At 32.7% G+C, this 20,982-nt stretch overlaps 6 protein-coding genes across 14 annotated transcripts; 3 read left to right on the forward strand and 3 right to left on the reverse strand.

The window, feature by feature from the left end:
* Positions 1-54: 54 nt before the first annotated feature.
* On the forward strand, positions 55-720 carry PolE4 (DNA polymerase epsilon subunit 4). Of its 2 annotated transcripts, none has more exons than XM_011151921.3 (3): positions 55-113; positions 212-454; positions 530-720. In XM_011151921.3, the coding sequence occupies exons 1-3, from the start codon at positions 81-83 to the stop codon at positions 668-670; spliced, it is 417 nt and encodes a 138-aa protein (XP_011150223.1). In that variant the 5' UTR covers positions 55-80; the 3' UTR covers positions 671-720. The 2 variants fall into 2 exon arrangements, with proteins under 2 accessions (XP_011150223.1, XP_011150224.1); XM_011151922.3 differs by having other exon boundaries at positions 65-104.
* A 577-nt stretch (positions 721-1,297) lies between these two features.
* Positions 1,298-6,253, reverse strand: LOC105189662 (dnaJ homolog dnj-5). 3 transcript variants are annotated; one of them, XM_025305504.1, is made up of 7 exons: positions 6,015-6,253; positions 5,822-5,937; positions 3,966-5,507; positions 3,407-3,848; positions 3,056-3,271; positions 2,735-2,964; positions 1,298-2,547 (listed from the first exon to the last, which is right to left on the reverse strand). In XM_025305504.1, exons 3-7 carry the CDS (start codon positions 5,492-5,494, stop codon positions 2,418-2,420), a joined length of 2,547 nt encoding a protein of 848 aa, XP_025161289.1. In that variant the 5' UTR covers positions 5,495-5,507; positions 5,822-5,937; positions 6,015-6,253; the 3' UTR covers positions 1,298-2,417. The 3 variants fall into 3 exon arrangements, with proteins under 3 accessions (XP_025161289.1, XP_011150227.1, XP_011150226.1); XM_011151925.3 differs by having other exon boundaries at positions 5,717-5,937; XM_011151924.3 differs by lacking the exon at positions 5,822-5,937.
* Positions 6,254-6,410: 157 nt separating this feature from the next.
* On the forward strand, positions 6,411-9,585 carry ATPsynbeta (ATP synthase, beta subunit). Its single transcript, XM_011151929.3, has 7 exons — positions 6,411-6,617; positions 7,378-7,590; positions 7,816-8,079; positions 8,182-8,525; positions 8,679-8,904; positions 9,002-9,231; positions 9,370-9,585. The coding sequence occupies exons 1-7, from the start codon at positions 6,509-6,511 to the stop codon at positions 9,538-9,540; spliced, it is 1,557 nt and encodes a 518-aa protein (XP_011150231.1). The 5' UTR covers positions 6,411-6,508; the 3' UTR covers positions 9,541-9,585.
* A 381-nt stretch (positions 9,586-9,966) lies between these two features.
* Positions 9,967-12,660, reverse strand: Nse4 (SMC5-SMC6 complex kleisin component Non-SMC element 1). 2 transcript variants are annotated; one of them, XM_025305506.1, is made up of 8 exons: positions 12,572-12,660; positions 11,917-12,054; positions 11,759-11,851; positions 11,298-11,428; positions 11,068-11,191; positions 10,680-10,979; positions 10,503-10,622; positions 9,967-10,263 (listed from the first exon to the last, which is right to left on the reverse strand). In XM_025305506.1, exons 2-8 carry the CDS (start codon positions 12,014-12,016, stop codon positions 10,214-10,216), a joined length of 918 nt encoding a protein of 305 aa, XP_025161291.1. In that variant the 5' UTR covers positions 12,017-12,054; positions 12,572-12,660; the 3' UTR covers positions 9,967-10,213. The 2 variants fall into 2 exon arrangements, with proteins under 2 accessions (XP_025161291.1, XP_011150229.1); XM_011151927.3 differs by having other exon boundaries at positions 10,507-10,622; positions 12,572-12,659.
* Positions 12,661-14,317: 1,657 nt separating this feature from the next.
* Positions 14,318-18,278, reverse strand: AdipoR (adiponectin receptor). 5 transcript variants are annotated; one of them, XR_002163043.2, is made up of 8 exons: positions 17,484-18,278; positions 16,580-16,855; positions 16,285-16,383; positions 15,908-16,079; positions 15,350-15,747; positions 15,079-15,243; positions 14,704-14,951; positions 14,318-14,492 (listed from the first exon to the last, which is right to left on the reverse strand). XR_002163043.2 is itself a non-coding variant. In XM_011151930.3 (8 exons), the coding sequence occupies exons 3-8, from the start codon at positions 16,823-16,825 to the stop codon at positions 14,817-14,819; spliced, it is 1,215 nt and encodes a 404-aa protein (XP_011150232.1). In that variant the 5' UTR covers positions 16,826-16,855; positions 17,484-17,747; positions 17,839-18,278; the 3' UTR covers positions 14,506-14,816. The 5 variants fall into 5 exon arrangements, 4 of the variants coding, with proteins under 4 accessions (XP_011150232.1, XP_011150234.1, XP_011150233.1 ...); XM_011151930.3 differs by lacking the exon at positions 14,318-14,492 and having other exon boundaries at positions 14,506-14,951; positions 17,484-17,747; positions 17,839-18,278; XM_011151932.3 differs by lacking the exon at positions 14,318-14,492 and having other exon boundaries at positions 14,506-14,951; positions 17,887-18,278.
* Positions 18,279-19,491: 1,213 nt separating this feature from the next.
* On the forward strand, positions 19,492-20,809 carry snf (U1 small nuclear ribonucleoprotein A snf). The gene is made up of 3 exons (XM_011151933.3): positions 19,492-19,556; positions 19,755-19,996; positions 20,146-20,809. Exons 1-3 carry the CDS (start codon positions 19,496-19,498, stop codon positions 20,602-20,604), a joined length of 762 nt encoding a protein of 253 aa, XP_011150235.2. The 5' UTR covers positions 19,492-19,495; the 3' UTR covers positions 20,605-20,809.
* Positions 20,810-20,982: the final 173 nt, after the last annotated feature.

Below are 20,982 nucleotides of genomic sequence, written 5' to 3' on the forward strand. Positions count from 1 at the left end.
ACGAATGAAACATTAGCACAACACTGTTGGTCTTCAATATTATATTATCAATGACTAAGTTTCGAATAATATACACGTGCATGTTGCCGCCACAGCTATTTGCGGTTATTCCAGTTACATATCTATATTTATTCGCACTAAATTATTGTGAATTTATATATAAGTGCTATTTCCTTTTGAACTGTTTATATAAGCAAATAAACTTATATAGGTTAATATGGATAATACGGAAAATGGTGATTTAATTACAAGCGAATCAAGTGAGAATTGCATCAACAATGGAGAAAATTCACAAGAATTGCAAGAGGAAATCGAAAATACTTTGCATGGCGACGAGGAACAACGAGAAAAATTATTACAGTTACCTCTTGGAAGAATTAAAACAATTATCAAAGCAGATCCGGAAGTTAACCTTGTTAATCAAGAGGCTGTATTCTTAATAGCAAAATCAACGGTGAATGTTGTTAGGGAAAATTAATTTTGATGAATTATATTAATAGATTATATTAACTGTTGATTATTTCAACAGGAACTTTTTATCGACTCGCTTGTGAAGGAAGCCTATAAATACACTATGCAAGCAAAAAAAAAGACTGTTCAAAAACGTGACATAGAAACTGCAGTTAACAAAGTTGATGCACTTGTATTTCTGGAAGGTACAATGGATTAGTTATATTATTATGCAATTAATATTTGTTATAGAATTCGAATGAATATATTATAATAACCTAATCTAATTGTAGGATATATAATAAGATATATTTTAAGATTATTTAATATATACATATACGTATATACAATTATCAAAACAAGATATACCAATAACAAATTTTACTCAACAAAAATTAAATTTTATTAATCAAAAAGAACTGATACTATATAGAAATATTTCTATAATTAAGATATACTTAATATACGTTTGTGATAAGTATCTTTAAAAGAAAAATCTTTCTTGTACAGTGATAAATTTAATTTCTATGGCATTTTTTTGCATTTAATTATCTAATAAAATAAATCTTATAGCATAGATATGAAGCTTCATAGCATCAACTGATGTTGTATTCAGTCATATATGTAACATCAGTAATATATAACAATTTATGCACATATATGTATATATATTTAAATTATGTTATCTAGACTTTTGTTTTATATTCATTTATTACACTTTCCATTCGGTACACATCTTAAATTGGTTTACACATATGTAAAATATTATATAGTTCACAACGCTTTGCAAAAGAAAAGTTAATGTAGTAAGTTACATATTAAATGTTAAAACTTATAAAAAGTGTTTATATTAATGTACACATACACAATATTGATTATTGATAGTAGACAATATTAGCTATGCTAATATCAATTTTACTCTTCCTATTCTTGCTGCACTATTTATGAGATTATTTGTATATGTGATTTTATTATAATTTACATCTTGTCCTAATAACAAATTCTAATTTCTTCTTTTCTCTACATTTGACAGTGCAGCTTCCGTATAATGTAACATTGCATACATGTACATATATAATGATTCTTCCGTCCTACAGCTTTGTATTACATATGAGAAGCATACACATATAAATATCAAGAGAATGGGATTCACTGACACTAATTTTCACCTAAAGGATTCACTATTTCCACACATAGCAGAATATTTCATTAAAATTGTTTCTCTAACTAATACATAATATGTAACTTATAAGTAACAGAATGAGAAAAAATCAGTCTTTTTCCATATTTGCCAATTCTTTCCAGTTTAGAACTGCGAGTTGTATGATTGAACTATACAGGAAAATCTATAAGCTGGTTCTACTTTGTTGTATTTTTTATTTTATTTTGGAAGAACATGCATGAAGTTACAACACGAATTGCACCGGGTAGATACAAACTGTCTCAATATGCATATCAAAACTTCATTGCTCAAATATAACTTCGCAATAAAATTCAAATTATTTGTTCCTACAATCATTATTTGGCATCTTTACGTGTCGTTTTATAGCCCACAAAATTAACGTGTTTTTATTATTTTAAACTGGCAAAATATATTGACTGATATATTACTACTCTGAATACGAAAATGAATAATTCGTTTATAGAATTTGTTGTCATTGCATGTTATTAATATGATACTCTCCTATCCTTCTCAAGCTTCATAATGTTGCAAACTATGATTTTATTTTATGCAATGATGATTTCTGCACGCTACTTGTGAACACAATTTCTCATAATCTCATATCGCGCACCAGTCGCACATCGCTGAATATTTGTAATATATATCTATATTCTAAAGTTAATCTGACTTAAGGATAATGTAAATTCAAGAAATTGTATAATAATGTATCTTATTTTGTATCCTTTTTAATCATACAATGTTCGTACCGAACGCTCAAAAGTTGTTTGCTTAATTAATTACTTATCTACTTCTTACGTTTAGTCTTACGTCGTCTGCAATCTCCTCTAAAAGAGTTTTGATCCCCTGATGTATTAGCACTGCCCGATTTGCTATGATTGTAGAGATTATTCAGAAAGTCCTCAATATCTGCTTCACTGTTTCAGACATAAATTATTGCATTTACTTTACATGCAATACATAATCGGAGGGATGATAAGAAATTAATGGACATATACAAGTAAATCGTACTGACACATTTGCTTCGTTTTGAAGCAAGTTGTTCGTTAAGTCGGCCAAAAAATTCACTCGTACATGCCTGTTAATCATTATAATACAGTGTACCTTGTATTTGGATCTATTTGCTGCCGCTTTTTACCACTATTGGATGTTTGAGATGGTAATCTTTGCCCTAAGACGATTCTATACTGAACGCTATGCGTGTTTGCTTTAAGATGCTTGAGATTCCCAGCTTGGCAAGCCGCCCACTCAGTCACGTCATACACTGCCCCTTCCATGCACGCGTAATAGTGCCACCGAAAACCCATTAAACGAGACTCCGCCCAGATATCTCCCTGTAGAGACGTTGGTTTAAACAATTCAGTTTAAAACAACAGGTCAGTTACTCTACTAAACGTATACAAAAGTCATATTTGCAATATTTACTTCTTTTGCACTGTGACGTATTTTACATTGGGCGCAAAACCGTGCGGCATAACAAGGACGTTGTGTAGGAATACGTTTGTGTCTCGAGCCGCAATTTGTACATCTTATAGTATTTGCCGCCTGTTCCATCTTTCGATGTAACTGAGACAACAAATCACTAAGCTCGCCCCAAGCTGCTTCAACTTGTCTCGTCTGATCAAACGCTTGTCTTCGTTCCTAAAATAGCACGCATCGCATAGAGAAAACTATGTTATAAATTTAATTAAAAGATTACTGTAAATTTCTATCATATAATTGATCACAAAACCACAATGATGAAATGAATATGTGAAGAATAGGATGCTCTATTACCGGTTCTCCGATGATTTCGAAGGCACGTACTAGAATTTTGAATGCCTCTTCAGCTCCTGGTTGATTATTTTTATCCGGATGTACTAGGAAAGCTTGCCTTTTATAGTATTTCTTGATATCATCGTCCGAACACGTTGGTGTAACGCCAAGTATGCTATACGGATCTTTTCCTTTGCAAGCCAGTAGCCTTTTCATTGCTTCTTCACCAGTACTGGGTAATGCAATATTAGTTTCCAGCCCGCCGTGAATCCAATTGCCATTATCTTCCTTCTCTTCGTTTTTAGTATTTATCTTTCTCCAAAACGCAAACTTACTAGTTCCAAACCAGCTGTCTAGTTGTTTGCCAATGGCATTTAAAACACGAATTTTACAAAATGTCACAGCCACATACATCCACCAACCCTTCAAGTAAAGTATGCTATGGTACCAGGCCCATTTACCACTGAAAAATATAATAAAACAATGGAAAATTTCTTCTAAATAACATCTATTCATAGGTACAAGACCGACATATTTTTGTATGTGCAAGATGTATCAAGTTTTTTGTATTATTACTTACAGCTGTACAACGAGATTAGCACTCATGCTAACTACGTCAGAAATGAGATGTAACAACCAATAAAAAATTTTCAATATAACTTTACTCCAACGTGTTGCATATTTATTTAAGTTTTTATATAAATCCTTTACAGGAGACTCTCTATTTTCTCTTCTCCTATTTCTCTGTCCCTTCTTAATTTGCTGTGCCTTTTCGGCCTGAAAACGTTTAGGGTTCTTCTCCTTAACTATTTTTTTCTCCTCTTTACTAAACTTATTAATAACTTGTTGATTTTTCTCAATCTTTTCCGGAGAGACCGTCTGACTGGAAGTATTGATTGTACTTAAGTTGTTGTTTATCTGTATCGGACGTTTCGGAATATTTCCAGCAGCTTTTGGATTACTGTTTTGTATCTTGGTATTGTTAAGAGTTTCATTTTTCTCAGCTTTCTTAGAGGGTTTGACAGTTTTTTTCTTTTCAAAGTGATCGGATCTGTCGAAAGTGTTTATCTGACGAGAATCCGATTGCGAACCTAGGTTATCTAATGACACCCAACGTCTTGGAAGATTAGAGGAATTCTTCTCTAAAACTTTTCTAGGTATCTGTATCTTCGGTGAGTTGTGATCGTCGCTGCCAGAAGAATTCTGCCGCTTTAATAGCGCAGGTTTATTTTTACCTTTGGAGCTCTTATTAGAAACCTTTTTGCCAGTCGTCTCGATTTTCGGCTTCATAGACTGAACTGTTAATGGAGACGGTGGAGTTGGCGCAGATTTCGTCAATACATCCGAATAGGATGGTCGCATAGGTTTTACCTCTGCCACCATTCTCGGTTTCTTATATTGAGAATCTGGCATGTTTCTAGGTAGTTCCTCGGCCTCTCTCACGTCCGGTACAGATTGCGGTACAGGTGTAATATTGGGAGACCCACCAAACGGACTATATGTTCCGGATTGATTTGGCACCCAGTTTCCAACTAGATTGTCAATCAACTGTTTTCCATTGAAGTTTTGGCTTGGCAATTCTGATGGTACAGACATATGTTGATCGTTAAAAAGACCATATTCCTGATTAACAATGCTCTGATTGGCATAAGGTGCCATGTTTGAGAGTTGACATTGCTCAGCCATAATTTGGGAAGCATTCCCATAAATAACATTGATATAGTTACCACCTCCAACGTCAATTGTACCAATGAGATCATTATTCTCATTAATACCTAAATGATTTACTGTCTGTGGTGGGAAATATATTGAATCGGTGGTTGCAGAATCATATCCTGGCATATCTGGCATATATAGAGAAGTGGCCATTGGTGTCATTGGTGGCTGCATTCCAGATGGATTAGAATGTGTTGGCTGGTTAGCTGCAATATGATGTCTGGTTTGACCAGAAGCAAAATCACCCCAATTATGAGGGGTCGCTTGCTGTGGAGTAACGCCAAATTGAACATAAGGACTACTTGAGTTCTCCAGCTCTGCAGTCATAGCTTCAATTATTTTATCCAAGGACATGTGTTTAATACCAGGAGGCGATTGCTGCTGTTCTGCCATATTGATTAGCACTCTAAAGAAAAGATAAAACAAATATGTTATCAAATCGTTCAAGTACAATTGATAAATGTCAGAGTTACTTAATACAATGACAAGAAATAACATTGCACTTTTAGGAACTTTGTGTCAAAAAGTACTACAAATATGATACATTATACATGTAACATAAAGATCAAAGATAAACTACACAGTACATCAAACATATGGATAAATAATGACTACCATAAGAAAATATGAATGACATCCAACAACTTTTATTTGCAATAACATAAGTAGAATGACAGTCATATGTGTCAAAAATGTCTGCTACTATATTATTCACATAACCATAGCTGCTCGAGAATGTTAAGTAACATCCGCCATTAATGTGCAACTTTGAAATATTCGGTAACGCGAGTACAGTTGTTTCGCATTTGTTGAGGCTGATTCGTATCAAATGACCGCTGTTAAGAAGATTTAGTTTAAATTCTATAACCTAAAATGAACAGAATGTCAGCAGACATAAGGACATGAAACTTACACATTCACCAACGAGTTAAATCTCTTTCACGTCGCTACCTCATATCCTTCATGTAGCACAATCTATATTAACAATAAACGTTTACATTTATGTGAATTACATTATTTTACACTATATACCATGCGGTAAGCGCAAAACCAGACATATTCGCATTCGTTGATGCCCGTCCGTAATTCGCACAAGATAATCAACAATCATGATGCACGAATAACCAGAAGGGGTACATATGCTCGACAATTTCTGATAGTACGACCAAGTAGCCATTGCGCGGTAAATTGTGACATTCGCGAGTCAAAATTTACCGGCGCTAACGTTACCCTTCTAGATTCCTGTCCATTTCATGACATATCATCTATCTCTCTCGTTCGCGTTCGGACCTCGTTTCGTCGTGTGGCGGTCGTCGCGTGCATTGCGCACTCGGTTCGCGCAATCTCTATTTCACGAGATCACAAATTCTGTCTCGGCCGTCTGCGTCTGCCTTCACTCGATCGGCCATGATCCTGAGCGCCGTATCAAAAGCAGTCGCTGGGGCCTTGAGGGCTTCCAAGCCTTCTCTTCTACAAAATGAAGTGGCGAAGGTATCGGGCGTCCTTGCTGTCAACAGTGAGTACACGTTTAGCAATCCAACATCGCGGAAAAGCAAGCTGGACATATTATAACGAATACCACATATACTTGTCCGTCGTCTCCCGATACACCCTTTACCTTAATGAAGATACCTTTCGAGAAGCCGGAAAACTTAAAGCCGTCGTTCATTCTCGACCACTGGTGTCTCGGGGTTTAACAAAAATTATTGGACTTGATAAAACCATTCAGTAATGATTATATAATCGTTGATCGATCGCCGCAGGTTTTACTCGCCAACATGGCGGCACGAAGACACGTTCGCTCATTGCGCCTGGATTAGTGATCTGGTTATCTTATGTGGTATAGTCACGGGTGCAAACGCTGTTTTTCGTCCACATGAGGATGAACGAAGAATACTTCGCTATGTAAAATTTCCTACGTCGTAGGTTATTTGTTGCGTCATTACAATTTTGCGGAGATTGACTTTATTCTTTCCTTCCTCTTCTCCTTATATTTCATTATCTCTGAGTAATTTGTGTTAAAAAATGTTTCAAAATGATGACACAAGTCATGTATGCAGTTACGCAAAAGTAAGATTTTGAAGAGACTACAGGCCTAATTTATCACAATAGTCATATATGTATTTTTATGTTATGTAATATATTCTATAGACTTGTCACTCAGTCCTTGCAAAAGATAATTGAATGTTTCAAATTTATGGTAGGAATAAAGATATTTGGTTTGCGTATTTGACTATATATGCCCAATATTTCTCAATTTTTAATCTTAAATATAGAAAGGGATTATGCAGCCAAAGCTGCAGCTGCGTCTAAGGGTGGTGCACAGGGAAAGGTAGTTGCTGTCATTGGTGCTGTCGTTGATGTACAGTTTGAAGATGCTCTTCCACCTATCCTCAATGCCTTGGAGGTACAAAACCGTACTCCTAGGCTGGTACTTGAAGTTGCCCAGCATCTTGGAGAAAACACCGTACGCACCATTGCTATGGATGGTAATATTTTTCAAATATCACAGTATTGTATATTTTACAGTTAATTTACAAGATTTAATAAGTTTTTATTATTAAAATTAAATATTTAGTTTTATTATTTTTAAACTATTTTTATCTTAATTTATCATTGCATTCATCCATTTAATTGTACATAATAATTTAGTAAGATTGAAATCTTGCAAATTTGAAATGATAAAGATATTACTTATTCTATTATTCCTATAGGTACGGAAGGTTTAGTACGTGGTCAAAATGTCTTTGACTCTGGATATCCCATTCGTATTCCTGTGGGAGCTGAGACTTTGGGTCGCATCATCAATGTCATTGGTGAACCTATTGATGAGCGCGGACCCATTGCTACCGACAAGCTAGCGGCTATTCATGCGGATGCTCCCGAATTCGTAGACATGTCCGTCGAGCAAGAGATTTTGGTTACAGGCATTAAAGTCGTAGATCTTCTGGCACCTTACGCCAAGGGTGGAAAAATCGGTAATACACCCTTATCGTGAAAGTAGAAAAATAACAGAAAATGTCGTCAATTATCCATCCATTAACAAATTACTAACAGATCACCTCATTATTTTTTGTTAGGTCTCTTTGGCGGTGCTGGAGTCGGTAAGACCGTACTTATCATGGAATTGATCAACAACGTAGCCAAGGCTCACGGTGGTTATTCCGTGTTTGCTGGCGTGGGCGAAAGAACGCGTGAGGGTAACGATCTCTATCACGAAATGATCGAGTCCGGTGTCATTTCCCTCAAAGACAAGACGTCCAAAGTAGCGCTTGTGTACGGACAGATGAATGAACCGCCAGGCGCTCGTGCCCGAGTGGCTCTCACCGGGCTCACTGTCGCCGAGTATTTCCGAGACCAAGAAGGTCAGGATGTACTGTTATTCATCGATAACATCTTCAGATTTACTCAGGCTGGTTCTGAGGTATATATAACTTTATTACATGTGAATTCAAATAAGTTTCAGAGTTTAACACACATGACAATTTTATATGTGATTCAACGTTCAACTAATCGATATTTAATTCTTATTCTAATATATCACAACGTAAAAAGATCATTTTTCAATATGTTCCAGGTGTCCGCTTTGTTGGGTCGTATTCCATCTGCCGTAGGTTACCAACCCACATTAGCTACTGACATGGGTACCATGCAGGAACGTATTACCACGACAAAGAAAGGATCCATTACCTCCGTACAGGCCATTTATGTGCCTGCTGACGATTTGACAGATCCTGCTCCAGCCACCACCTTCGCCCATTTGGACGCCACCACTGTGTTATCTCGTGCCATTGCTGAACTTGGTACGTATTCATCAAAAAATTACATCTGTTACATCGTGGTATGTCTGAGTACTTAAAGTACTGAGTACTTTTAATTACGGATTTATCGATTACATAGGTATCTATCCAGCTGTCGATCCTCTTGATTCTACATCCCGTATTATGGACCCTAATATCATTGGCATGGAACATTACAATATCGCCCGTGGTGTGCAAAAGATTCTTCAAGACTACAAATCGCTTCAGGATATCATCGCTATTCTTGGTATGGACGAATTGTCCGAAGAAGATAAACTGACGGTCGCTCGTGCACGTAAAATTCAGAGGTTCTTGTCCCAACCATTCCAGGTGAGAAATATAAATATACCTGCTTTCTTCTGGACAATTATATATTATATATATATATATGACTTGCTTATGTAAATGTGTTTGTAATTTTTGTTCAATGAATTATAGGTCTCAATGTAACTTATAATATTCTTCTAGGTCGCCGAGGTATTCACTGGTCACGCAGGTAAATTAGTACCGTTGCAGGAAACCATCAAAGGATTCCAAAAAATTTTGGCTGGAGAATTAGATCATCTGCCGGAAGTAGCATTCTATATGGTTGGTCCAATTGAGGAAGTAGTAGCGAAAGCGGAATCGTTGGCCAAATAATAAATTAACTAACAGTCATCGTAAAACAGCATCATTACAAATTTATTCAATCGTTACTTGTTCGCAAAAGTGACCTTCCAATGAAACTTGCGCTTTTTCGACCTCTTCAGATCTTTATTATATTATTAAAAACCGCAAGAATAATAATCCTTAAGTATAATTCCTTTCATCCTCTATAAAATAATTATAAGAAATTGTCTTGTAATTAATCTAATGGACTATTTATAACACTGCCAAGTTGCTGCACAAGTGGACTTGAAAGGTCACTTTGCTTCTTACCTTCCTTTTACTATAAAAACAATTATTTAAACTTCCAAGAAAATCAAAATTCTGAAAGCAGAATCTTCAATCAGAATACATATTACTTCTGATATTCTCTTCATAACTTAATCGGTAATCACGCTATTAATATATACCGAAAATTAAAAGTATATGTGTTAGATATTAATAAAAATTTTACAAAAACTTCTTTATTAAACTTCCATTAGTGCATGAAAAATTTATGCAATATAATAAAGAATTTACTGAACATAGTACTGTATATAGAAACTTACAATTATATTGAATCGTACATATAATTAAAAAAACAGGAAATTATAAATAGAAATAAGAGAAAAAAAGAGTAACAAGTTCTAAAATATGTTAATAAGAATTAATTTATACATTATTGGCTTCATCGAAATCGATCATTGGTTGTGTCACTTCGTAGAAACATTTTAATACCTAGTACAAAAGTAACCAATCATTAATTTCACTTATGTACATGCAGTTTTGAATATTCGAACATAATAATACAACCTCGATTTAGTGGATGAGTTTAGTTCAAAGAATACACGTTATCATGTAGTCAAATGTTTATAAAATAGCATTTACGTAAAATTAATGGTGACAAAATTTCACTATTAAGTTTAAGATTCACTAAAAAGAGGTTCATAAAAACAATAATTTATCACAAAACTAACATACAGTCCACTGATGCATATTTAACGAGATGATGGTTTGAGCACCCGTTCTGTTACTAGAGTGTTCATTTTGTTGATCTGCCTTGCGATTTGGTTGTACAACGAGGCTTCCACGATTATCTACAATAATAATCATTATAAAATTTTTTAGAGATGAAAAGAAACTATGGAAGTTACCTTTACTCAATTTCACTACTCCATCCTTAACAAGGAAAGATACATATAACAAATTTCTGATGGTTCTTCCGAAGTCGTCGGGATGTATAATTAATTTAAATAAATCAAGTGGCTCTTGTCTTTCCTTGCAATAACCTAAGATTAATTTTCTGATCTTTCGCATAGTTTGTTCTACACTGTCTTCTTCTGTAGTAGTCTGTGACACTATTTTATCCGGTACTTTCATTACTGCCTGCAGTGCTGTCTTCTTCATAGATTTTCTTTTGTTTGGTACTTTTTTTTCTAAAGGCTCCAGTGCACCTGGTGTACAAATTAAAGTTATCTGACCTTATTTCATTCTTTGATTGTGATATATTATTTCTGTTATTAATTTTGAATACAAACGAACCTAATAATGTGTTGTAATTAGGAACTTTTTTGAACAATTTTGTTATTCGCGTTTCTAAAAGAAACCAATTCACTGGCTGTACAGCATCATCATCATCCTGTGAAGCCTCCTGCAAGTACTTTACCTAAATAACACACAGATATTATATTATTTTGATAGCTATATTACTTTAACATAGATATTTTAAATTGTTATAGAGATGATTATAATATTTTTTTCAACAAACTCACCACTTTCTGTGCAAAATCAACATGATCATAATCGCGCATTCTTTTTGTCAATGAAACAGCACAAGTTTTGATAACTTTGGAAGAACACATCATCATTTGCGAATCAATAAGTACTTCTTGGTGATTAAAAACTAAAAGTATAATTATTGAAGTACTTTATTCAAAAATAATAAACATACTAATTATTAATGTTCATTTAAAACAATTTTTTTTATGTTGTGCTCAGATACTACATAAACTATACCAATCAATTTATATTAACAGAAGATCATTATCAATGAGAAATGCTAATGATAATTTTGTTGGTTGATTTAACATTAGTATTTTTGCATTATTCAAACTTCAACATATTTGCATCAGGATATTTTATTCCAGTTAATATCCTGTGTATGTTTTGGAATAACATACTTTGCATAATATTCTATATAATACACTGAAGTTAGTTGTATGTAGTTACATACCTTTATCATATAAAGTTGTCTCATTAGTAACATTATCAACTTCAAATATTGCTTCATCTAGTTTAGTTATTGTAGAGCCACTAACTGCATCCTCTGTAAAGTATTGATTAGTTATATACTGTATACAAAGTATAAATTTAGGTAGAACAATACATTACGTAAAATAAGTGTCTTCTCTAAAGCACGTTTGAGACAATCTTTGCGTTCCCTAGGAGATCTTGCATTAGAGATTGAAGATGAACTTCTATTGCTCTGCATTGTAATAGTCTTATAATTTCCTAGATTTTATAATTTTGCTGCAAAAAATGATAAATGATTCTATAAACAAAAATCTGATAATAACACAATACTGATAATAACACTGATCAATACTGATTATATTAATTATAGAAATCTACACAATTTACAATTATTAAAATCACAGATTTTTAAATAAAACATTATATAAATCTTACTAATCAGAATTTGTTATTACCTTAAATCTTGATCCTATAACTATTTACCTTTTATATTCATATACGTTCAAGAGCATACACAATTTACAATTATTAAAACCACAGATTTTTAAATAAAACGTTATGTAAATCTTACTAATCAGAGTTTGCTATTATCTTTGCTCTATTTGCTGAAATCTTGATCCTATAACTATTTACCTTTTATATCCATATACGTTCAAGAGCATACAACATATATACAAGATGACAGCATACAAAAAACAACATACAAAACATAATGAGCAATCGTAATATTATTCGATATTTAATATGTTTATTTTTTTATATAAATTTAACACATTTTTGAGAAATTAAATACCTTAATACAGTTCAGTACAGTTGAACCAACACAGTTCCTAATAGTGTCTTAAAAACCAAACGCCATTGCATAAAGTCGATTTTAGTCGAAACTTAAACCAATTTAATGGCACCTGTAAAATTTAGTCGAGATTCAAACCAGAATTTCTGACCTCTATAAATCTTCGGCAAAACTCGAACCACAATTTATCAACTTTTTGCCGTTACCGTCAGGACGGATCTAGTGTGCACACATTTTCTCAGGGAGCGCAACGGAATTCGGCGATAAAAGCGTCCTAGCGTAATGGGCCCGGTGATTGTTTTTAGGTTTCTCTCTGATAAAATTTAACCGAGACTCAGACCACAATTTTTGATCTTTATAAAATTTAGCCAAGACTCGAATTACAATTTACCGATTTCTATAAAGTTTAACCGAGACTCGGTTTTTTGAAATTCGTTACTGAATGCGATACTAGTGTGCGACTTTTAATTAATAATAATAATAATAATACAAATTCATCACACCTTGTACAAATATATATCGCAGTATATGCATATGAAAAAAATATATTGCAACAACGTCTTCTTATAAGAATTAGTAATAATATGATACATGTCGAGATAAGCTTGATCATTTTTTGTATTATAAGTTTGGATTATAAACATTCATTAAAAAAGCACAAATTTTTATTTTAATAATTTCCGTAAAACATCGTTCTCTATTATATACTACTACCGTGTCGCTTTATATTTATCTATTTCCTGATTATTTAATTATAAAATTAAGACTGTTAGAAAATAAAGTTGGTACATTTTTTTTATTTTCTCCCTTCTCACGATGATAATATAAACAAATTTCCATTATTTTAACAATGATTTTCTTCAAAATATATTACAGATTTTATAATACTTATTCTACAAAATCGTTTATATAGTAACGATCGATTCCTAAATCTTAGTCACGCCTGCGTGCTTTTGTTGCCTATTATCTGTGCTTCTCATCTCAAATACTATGCTTATTTAATATAAAAAACTTTACACAATATAAACTTTCTTTTATTAAAAAGCTCAACAAATTGCGTGTAAGTAATATGTAGATGTTTTGTTAACAATCCGCAACTTTAAACAGCCACCTGTGCCATAATTTTATTCCTTGCTATAATAACTGCTAATAGCTAGTTTGTAATTAAACTAAATATCGATACTATTTGATAGATCTATAATTTATAGCTAAATAAAATAAAAATTGCAGAAAGACAAATTTTTGTATGGATTCTTATAATTTCAAGCCCGAAAAACAATTCACGCCACTTAACTTTATACTATGGACTTTCTTTATTTTCAAATTTCAAATTTTATTTTAGAAATTATACTCATAATCTTCAAAAGAACATACTTTTTAAACTTTAATCCATAAAATTATAATCCAAATAAATTTTAATCCAAGATGCATCCACACATTACATTTCAAAATACGCATTACAAATTTGCAAAATCTGAAGCACTTAAATCTACTTGTTGTATAATAATGTTGTATAATAATAATTTCCGTACAAACTACCAATGTATCTATTGAAACTAATTTGGTTGATTGTAGAGAAAGGAAAGAAAATTAAAGTACATATTTTATATATTTTTGAATAAGTTGCTGTTGACAATAATGAAACTCATTCTTTTTCCTTTCTCTCAATCGTAAATATATTTTTAAGATATTTTCATTGTAACTTATATTCTTAAAACTAATAAAAATGCAATTAAATAAATAAGTAACATTTTCAATAGTATTCTAAGATAAACTAAAAAAATAAATATCTTGTGTACATAGAGTATCCCGTAATAAATAGTATATCCCGTAATAAATGGTATAACTGGTATAATGGAGAAAAGACGATTTTGACAACCATCGTCCAAGATAAGTTTAGCAATGTTGAAAATTATACAAGCTTAAACAAAAATAAAAATATTAATTTTTCAGTATCTAAAATTAATTCTTTAACAATGACGATCGATAAAAAATTTAATTCTATATTTTCAACATTTATTATTTCATATAAAATCACTTTCTTCTTAGTTTTGTACCAATAAAACCAATTGTGGTCATCTTCTAATTACCTTCGCGCGCATTCTATTTCACACAACATATATCATACTTACAACAGCACAGATTCACTAAGGCGTAAGATTTAGGAATCCTTGAAGTCTTTTCCTGTATCGGTTATGTAATGAGATGAAAGTTATCAACAAGATGAGGATATACACCTGCAGATTTAAAAAGCTAACACTTGCGACGGATTTGTGCAGTCGCCTATTGTCATTCTATGCATTGCCATTTCCGTAATACCATGATAATGAACAAAAGCAGCAGCAATCACTAATACATGGAAGATTTGGTGACTCTGAAACTATATTTGAAATATATGTGTAACATATATGCATATAATAGTGATATATGTATAATATATACATGAAGAGTAAAACAACATCTTTGCTGTATATAGAAAGTAGTTAACATTTTATGATAAATCTTACCCAAATATCAAATTTTCCTGGAAAGAAACGTTCAGGTACCCTTAAAGCATAAAACAATGCACCTAATATGTACAAACATCCCATTAGTATTAACCATCCAAGGGATGCTTGACTAATCGCCTTAAACCAACCTTCAGCAACAGCATAATGTACTGCTGGTATTACCTAAATGAAAAAAAAAATATATATATATATATAATATCTAGAGTATAATATGTATATAGTAAAGATAGATATATATTTTATAAATATAACTCAAAAAATTACTTACCCCACTAAGACCAAATCCCATAAAAACTCCTGCTCTGAGTGGACGATAATTTGGTTCACCAAATCGCTCCCACAATGATACTACGATACTGGTTATACCAAGGACAACCACCACAGACAGATAAATTAGTTTAGGTTGATAGTCGCAATAAAATCCGTAATAAAGCCATGGTACAAAACTACCCATAATAAGCATAGCTATGCCACAATAATCTAACTTTGAAAATAGCTTTCCAACACATTCGCTGTGGCAATGAACTGTGTGAAAGGCAAACGACATTCCTAGGCAAATTATAGCACCAGCAAAGAAGGTACCAAATACCAATTTTTCTTCCAATTGAATTTCTATAGGAGGTTGTGTTAGAAAAAATATAGCTATACCAATAAAGGCAACGCAGCCTGTAAAGAATAAAATATCTTATGAGCAAAATTCACATAACCAAAAATCACAGAATATGCTTGAAAGAATATAGCTACCATATATGCTTCTTTCCAAAAAGTGCACATTCAATACATTCAGTGTTTTATTTAATATTCTGTGTCAGTGAAAAAGGCTCACCTAACAAATGTGTCCAGATATTGCCAGTTTCAGTATGAATTCGAAAAATACTTTTAAAGCACGCATAAAACGAAGGTAGCGGTGGCCTGTGGCCGGCGTGTAAGAAGTCGTTATCTTGCAACCATCTTGGCAGATTTCTAAAGTGACATTGTTTCCAGGATGCCTCCCATACCTATCAATAAATTGTTATATATTAACCAATCATGTTAACCAGATCAGGACAGCTTAATTACTAATAACTGTTTTGAACCAATAATACAATCATGCAATAGGAATTCATTCTGATTACAAAATAGTTTTTCCCAATACTGTAGCCAGCAAAATGAGAATATATTCTTATTCCATAACACTATTGTATACAGATATACTTTTTTTACCTTTCGAACAAATTCTTCAGCCTGTTCTGCTGCATTATGCGCTAATGCTCCTAAATCTATTTCATCGCTCAATACACCTGCTTTCAATACTTCAGTCATCTGAAATTCAAATAAGATATCTGTTAAACATATACATATATATATATATATATGTGTGTTTATATATATATGTATATATATATTATATATATATATGTGTGTTTATATATATGTTATATATATATATATATATATATATATATATATAGGCATATATTATTACATTTATATTCTAACAAACATAGCAAAAACAAACCTCACAATCCAGGAGATGATCATCTTCCGGAGTTGAGGGCAAAGGACACCCAGCTCCATCTTCTTCTTCTGCCAAACAACTAGCATCATCATCGTCCAATAATTCTTTAACTTCATGTAAACCAGGTATTTCACTATTTAATAATACACGATCACTCCATGGAATACGATGTCTTACACCTAAATCTCCTGACAAATTTTCTTCTTTTTCTTTAGCTTCCAGAATAACATCTTCATAGTACGACATGATTCAGAATAAACTCAATTGATTGCAATTCTGTGAAAATATTTATCAATGTAAGTTATATGTGTACACATATATTACACACACAATATTATATATGCATATACATTTTCATATTTTATTTTGCATATGCAATATACTTGCTTTATTTAAAACAACTCTCATTGATAAAAGAAACATCTGTTTTAAAAATAAGAAATATATCTAATTTTTTCATTGTTACAAATTTTTAATTAGACGATTACAATATAATATTATTTTTAAGCATTTATAAATATCTCATAATTATATTACAAAGTTTGTGTTTATCACAGATTTACACACACGCACACGCACACGCACACACTCACACACACACACACACACACACACACACACACACACACACACACACACACCGCACGCACGCACGCACGCACACACACAATAAATGAAATGTTATATCCTGCAGAAATTTCTATAAGAAATAAGTACTGATAGTAGTATTTATAAGTATTGATAAAGTATCCATAAATGATGATAAACAATAAATAACCTTTGTATATATAAAAGTGACCAAGAAGAGAGAATTAATGTTAGTCATTAGATCAAAAAACTAGTTTTAAACATGATAAATAATCAATTATTGACATAAATCTGGCCTTTGGAAAGAATGAATTACCTCCGGTTAAGTCTCCTCCATTTGGCTTAATAGCAATATACCCACATGTTAAAAAGCTGATAGTTTATCCGTATAACGATTGCGACTTATTATGTAAGACACGATAAATTTATATCCCGGATATTATACGTCGTATCAATTGACCGTTTAACCTTCTTAGAACAAGGTTATTTTGTATTTAACAATCATGTTCTAAACTATGTAAGCAAACCAGCTTCTTTATAGTAGATGTAATTGTAAAAACCGATATGTTGTAAAGACGTGCTATAGACGTAAAATAAAATATAATTGTATATAATTGGTAAGATATTATATTGCCACAAGGATGAACACGAATGCAATTTCCAATGCTTACCAGCCACACGAAGATTCTTGCGATTCCTTCACATTTATGTAAACATACCTTTGAAATTTTTAAACTGCAAAACTATGAGTGGCTTAAAAAATCACGTTTTTACTTCGTTGTGTAAACGTTTACACGTTGATATATAAGTACAGTTATACAATGGCCAATATACACACGTATAAACACGTTAAGCATAAATACATAATATTATAGAGAGTTAGTTCAATTGTCACATAGCAACCATTTGCAAATGCTTTAAGGCCGCCACACAAAAATTGTCATGATCCTAGATATAAAGAGTGCGTTTTGAGGAACGTTATTGACGTTATCAATGCAAACACTAATACAAACTGGCTACAATAGGACACTCTCCTCAGGTCAAAAAATAGAAGAAGAAAAAGAACGCAAACGCTACCAAACTTTGTTCGTGGATATAGCGCAATGACACAGCGAGCTTCATGAACAGCAGTAGGGTAGCGTTAAGGCCTGATCTACAATATGTGTTGTTAGCTGTAAGCCGTAAGAACTGACCAATTATAGCCGATTATTTTTATAATAATCGACTTGCGGATTCGCCAATTCTTATGGCTTACAACTCAGGACACATATTGTAGACCAGGCCTAATGTAGAACGGGCTTTCCGCCGTAAAAATTAGCGAATCACAGTCGATTATTACAAAAATAATCGGCTATAATTGGTCAGTTCTTACGGCTTACAGCTTACAACACGTATTGTAGATCATGCTTAAGACCCTATCACACTAGCGACTCGCGACTGCGATTCTTCCTCGACCAATCAGAAAGTCGTCCAAACGACGGTCGTGAGTCGCAGCTGCAAGTCGCTGCTTTCTGATTGGTCGAGGAAGAATCGCAATCGCAATCACAGCCGCAGCCGTAGTCGCGAGTCGCTAGCGTGATACGGTCTTTAAAGTTCATTCTACAATACGTGTCGTAAGTCGCAAGCCGTAAAAACTGACCAATTATAGCCAATTATTTTTGTAATAATCGACTGTGATTCGTCAATTCTTACGGCTTATAACTTACGACATATATTGTAGACCAGGCCTAAGCCCGTTCTACATTAGTCGCAAGCATAGAACGCAAGTCGCAAGTCGTAGAAATTCACCAATCACAGTCGAATATTCTCTTAACATTCGACTATGATTTGTGGATTTCTACGACTTGCGACTTAGGTTCTGTGCTTGCGACTAATGTAGAACGGGCTTTATGTGCATCATTTGAGTAATTTAAACATCTCTTCAGTTCTAATATCTTAAAAATTTATTTAAACATAAATTATAATGCATAGTTATAACATACGCGATACTATTAGTGATATTATAATTGATTTATCAGCGCTAATAACTTCTCAAGCAGTCTGTAGAGCTAAATAGCGTCTTCCCGAATACATTCAATGCCTATCAGACTATTGGATATTGAAAACAGCGATTTGTAGATTGAAGCTTGACGAAACGGGACAAAGACGACAAAGTAGGCCAAGATCGGAATTAATTAATTCTTTGAATTATAATTTATCCTTAATATACTTGATACACAAATCATTTTCCTAGCTCTAGGGTCATGGTAACTGTCTGACTAAACATATCGTACACTACTGCGTATTCTAAATCTTGCGAAACTGGTGATCTTTACTATTGTATTATCGATGCTTTTGATCCATCTATCGCGCGACGCGGACTTTATCCAAGTTAACGCTAACCTCAAATGTAAGATAACCTCACGTATATGCAATTTTATTTAAATTTAATTAAGTACTGAAGTATATACACTTATATATTTAAACACATAAGGATATTCGTATATCAATTGTATCAGCTATATATGTTATATTCTTTCATAACTTAAGTATATAGTTTCTTATCAACATATAGTTTATAATGTTTGAAATTGTCTTTCATTTTTAGTAAATATGGATATTCGACCGAATAACACTATTTATATTAACAATTTAAATGAGAAGATAAAAAAGGACGAATTAAAAAAATCATTGTATGCTATCTTTTCTCAATTTGGTCAAATTTTGGATATTGTGGCTTTAAAAACATTGAAGATGCGTGGACAAGCTTTTGTTATTTTTAAAGAAATAGGAAGTGCGACAAATGCGTTGAGATCTATGCAAGGATTTCCATTTTATGATAAACCAATGGTGAGAATTGACAAATTATACATGAAATTGTTTTACAGTTTCTTTTTTGTATCTGTACTAAAAATATTCATTATATGTATTGTATAGTAATATGATATTTATGTTAAATATATTTAGAATAAGACATTTTTATATTGTTTGTTTTATAGAGGATACAGTACGCTAAAACTGACAGTGATTTGATAGCCAAAATGAAAGGTACCTTTGCAGAACGTCCGAAGAAGCCAAAAAGAGTTGTTCCAGCAGCAGATGAGGAAGCCAAACGTGCCAAAAAGCGTGCAAAAGAACAAGCAAAACATTCACAACAAATTGGTTATCATGCTGGTGTACCGCAACATCCAGGACTCGTCAATACAGCTGTGCCTGAACAACCACCAAATCAGATATTATTCTTAACAAATCTACCAGATGAGACAAGTGAAATGATGTTGTCGATGCTGTTTAATCAATTCCCAGGTTTTAAAGAGGTACGTTTAGTACCCAATCGGCACGATATTGCATTTGTCGAATTTGAAAATGAAGTTCAATCTGGTGCTGCAAAGGATGCTCTGCAAGGTTTCAAAATTACACCTTCACACGCAATGAAAATATCATTTGCAAAGAAATAAATTTTGTAACAGTTTTCTATTATTAATATCTAAGTTATGTATAAGTTTGATTGAGCAAACATTAGAAACAAAAACATCAGGTTGATTTTGATTATCTCATCTATAATAATTTGCAGAAGAATGTATGTAATTTCGAAATGAATTCATTTACCATTCTGCAGTGTTATATTGTGATTTTCAACAAATACAGACTTACTTTAAGATAGTTTACTGTATCATTTTGTATCCTGCCAAATGTGTAATTATATATAACAAATTTTGCTACAACTTAAACATTTAAATTTAATTAATATGCAAATTTGTTCTATTTCTTTCTTCAATTTCTTACGGAAGTACATTCTAATACAAATGCTGGAGTGACTTGAAAAGAGAGGAAGA

This window comes from Harpegnathos saltator, unplaced genomic scaffold (genome assembly GCF_003227715.2).
Source record: "Harpegnathos saltator strain DR-91 unplaced genomic scaffold, Hsal_v8.6 scaffold7, whole genome shotgun sequence".
NCBI classification, from domain to species: Eukaryota; Metazoa; Arthropoda; class Insecta; order Hymenoptera; family Formicidae; genus Harpegnathos; species Harpegnathos saltator.

Bases quoted from the DNA above. Each gene is read 5' to 3' on its own strand.
- PolE4 (XM_011151921.3), top strand. From the start codon at position 81: ATGTTGCCGCCACAGCTATTTGCGGTTATTCCA. The intron at 114-211 runs GTTACATATCTA...AAACTTATATAG, and splicing joins AGCTATTTGCGGTTATTCCA to GTTAATATGGATAATACGGA. The intron at 455-529 runs GTGAATGTTGTT...TTATTTCAACAG, and splicing joins TCTTAATAGCAAAATCAACG to GAACTTTTTATCGACTCGCT.
- LOC105189662 (XM_011151924.3), bottom strand. From the start codon at position 5,494: ATGGCAGAACAGCAGCAATCGCCTCCTGGTATTAAACACATGTCCTTG. The intron at 3,849-3,965 runs GTAAGTAATAAT...TATATTTTTCAG, and splicing joins GCTAATCTCGTTGTACAGCT to TGGTAAATGGGCCTGGTACC. The intron at 2,548-2,734 runs GTACACTGTATT...TGTCTGAAACAG, and splicing joins CAAATAGATCCAAATACAAG to TGAAGCAGATATTGAGGACT.
- ATPsynbeta (XM_011151929.3), top strand. From the start codon at position 6,509: ATGATCCTGAGCGCCGTATCAAAAGCAGTCGCTGGGGCCTTGAGGGCT. The intron at 6,618-7,377 runs GTGAGTACACGT...TCTTAAATATAG, and splicing joins GGGCGTCCTTGCTGTCAACA to AAAGGGATTATGCAGCCAAA. The intron at 8,080-8,181 runs GTAATACACCCT...ATTTTTTGTTAG, and splicing joins CGCCAAGGGTGGAAAAATCG to GTCTCTTTGGCGGTGCTGGA.
- Nse4 (XM_011151927.3), bottom strand. From the start codon at position 12,016: ATGCAGAGCAATAGAAGTTCATCTTCAATCTCTAATGCAAGATCTCCT. The intron at 11,852-11,916 runs GTAATGTATTGT...AATACTTTACAG, and splicing joins AGAGAAGACACTTATTTTAC to AGGATGCAGTTAGTGGCTCT. The intron at 10,623-10,679 runs GTAACTTCCATA...TTATTATTGTAG, and splicing joins AGTAGTGAAATTGAGTAAAG to ATAATCGTGGAAGCCTCGTT.
- AdipoR (XM_011151932.3), bottom strand. From the start codon at position 16,825: ATGTCGTACTATGAAGATGTTATTCTGGAAGCTAAAGAAAAAGAAGAA. The intron at 16,384-16,579 runs GTTTGTTTTTGC...TTTGAATTTCAG, and splicing joins ATCATCTCCTGGATTGTGAG to ATGACTGAAGTATTGAAAGC. The intron at 16,080-16,284 runs GTAAAAAAAGTA...ATTTATTGATAG, and splicing joins CTGAAGAATTTGTTCGAAAG to GTATGGGAGGCATCCTGGAA.
- snf (XM_011151933.3), top strand. From the start codon at position 19,496: ATGCTTTTGATCCATCTATCGCGCGACGCGGACTTTATCCAAGTTAAC. The intron at 19,557-19,754 runs GTAAGATAACCT...TTTCATTTTTAG, and splicing joins AGTTAACGCTAACCTCAAAT to TAAATATGGATATTCGACCG. The intron at 19,997-20,145 runs GTGAGAATTGAC...TTTGTTTTATAG, and splicing joins CATTTTATGATAAACCAATG to AGGATACAGTACGCTAAAAC.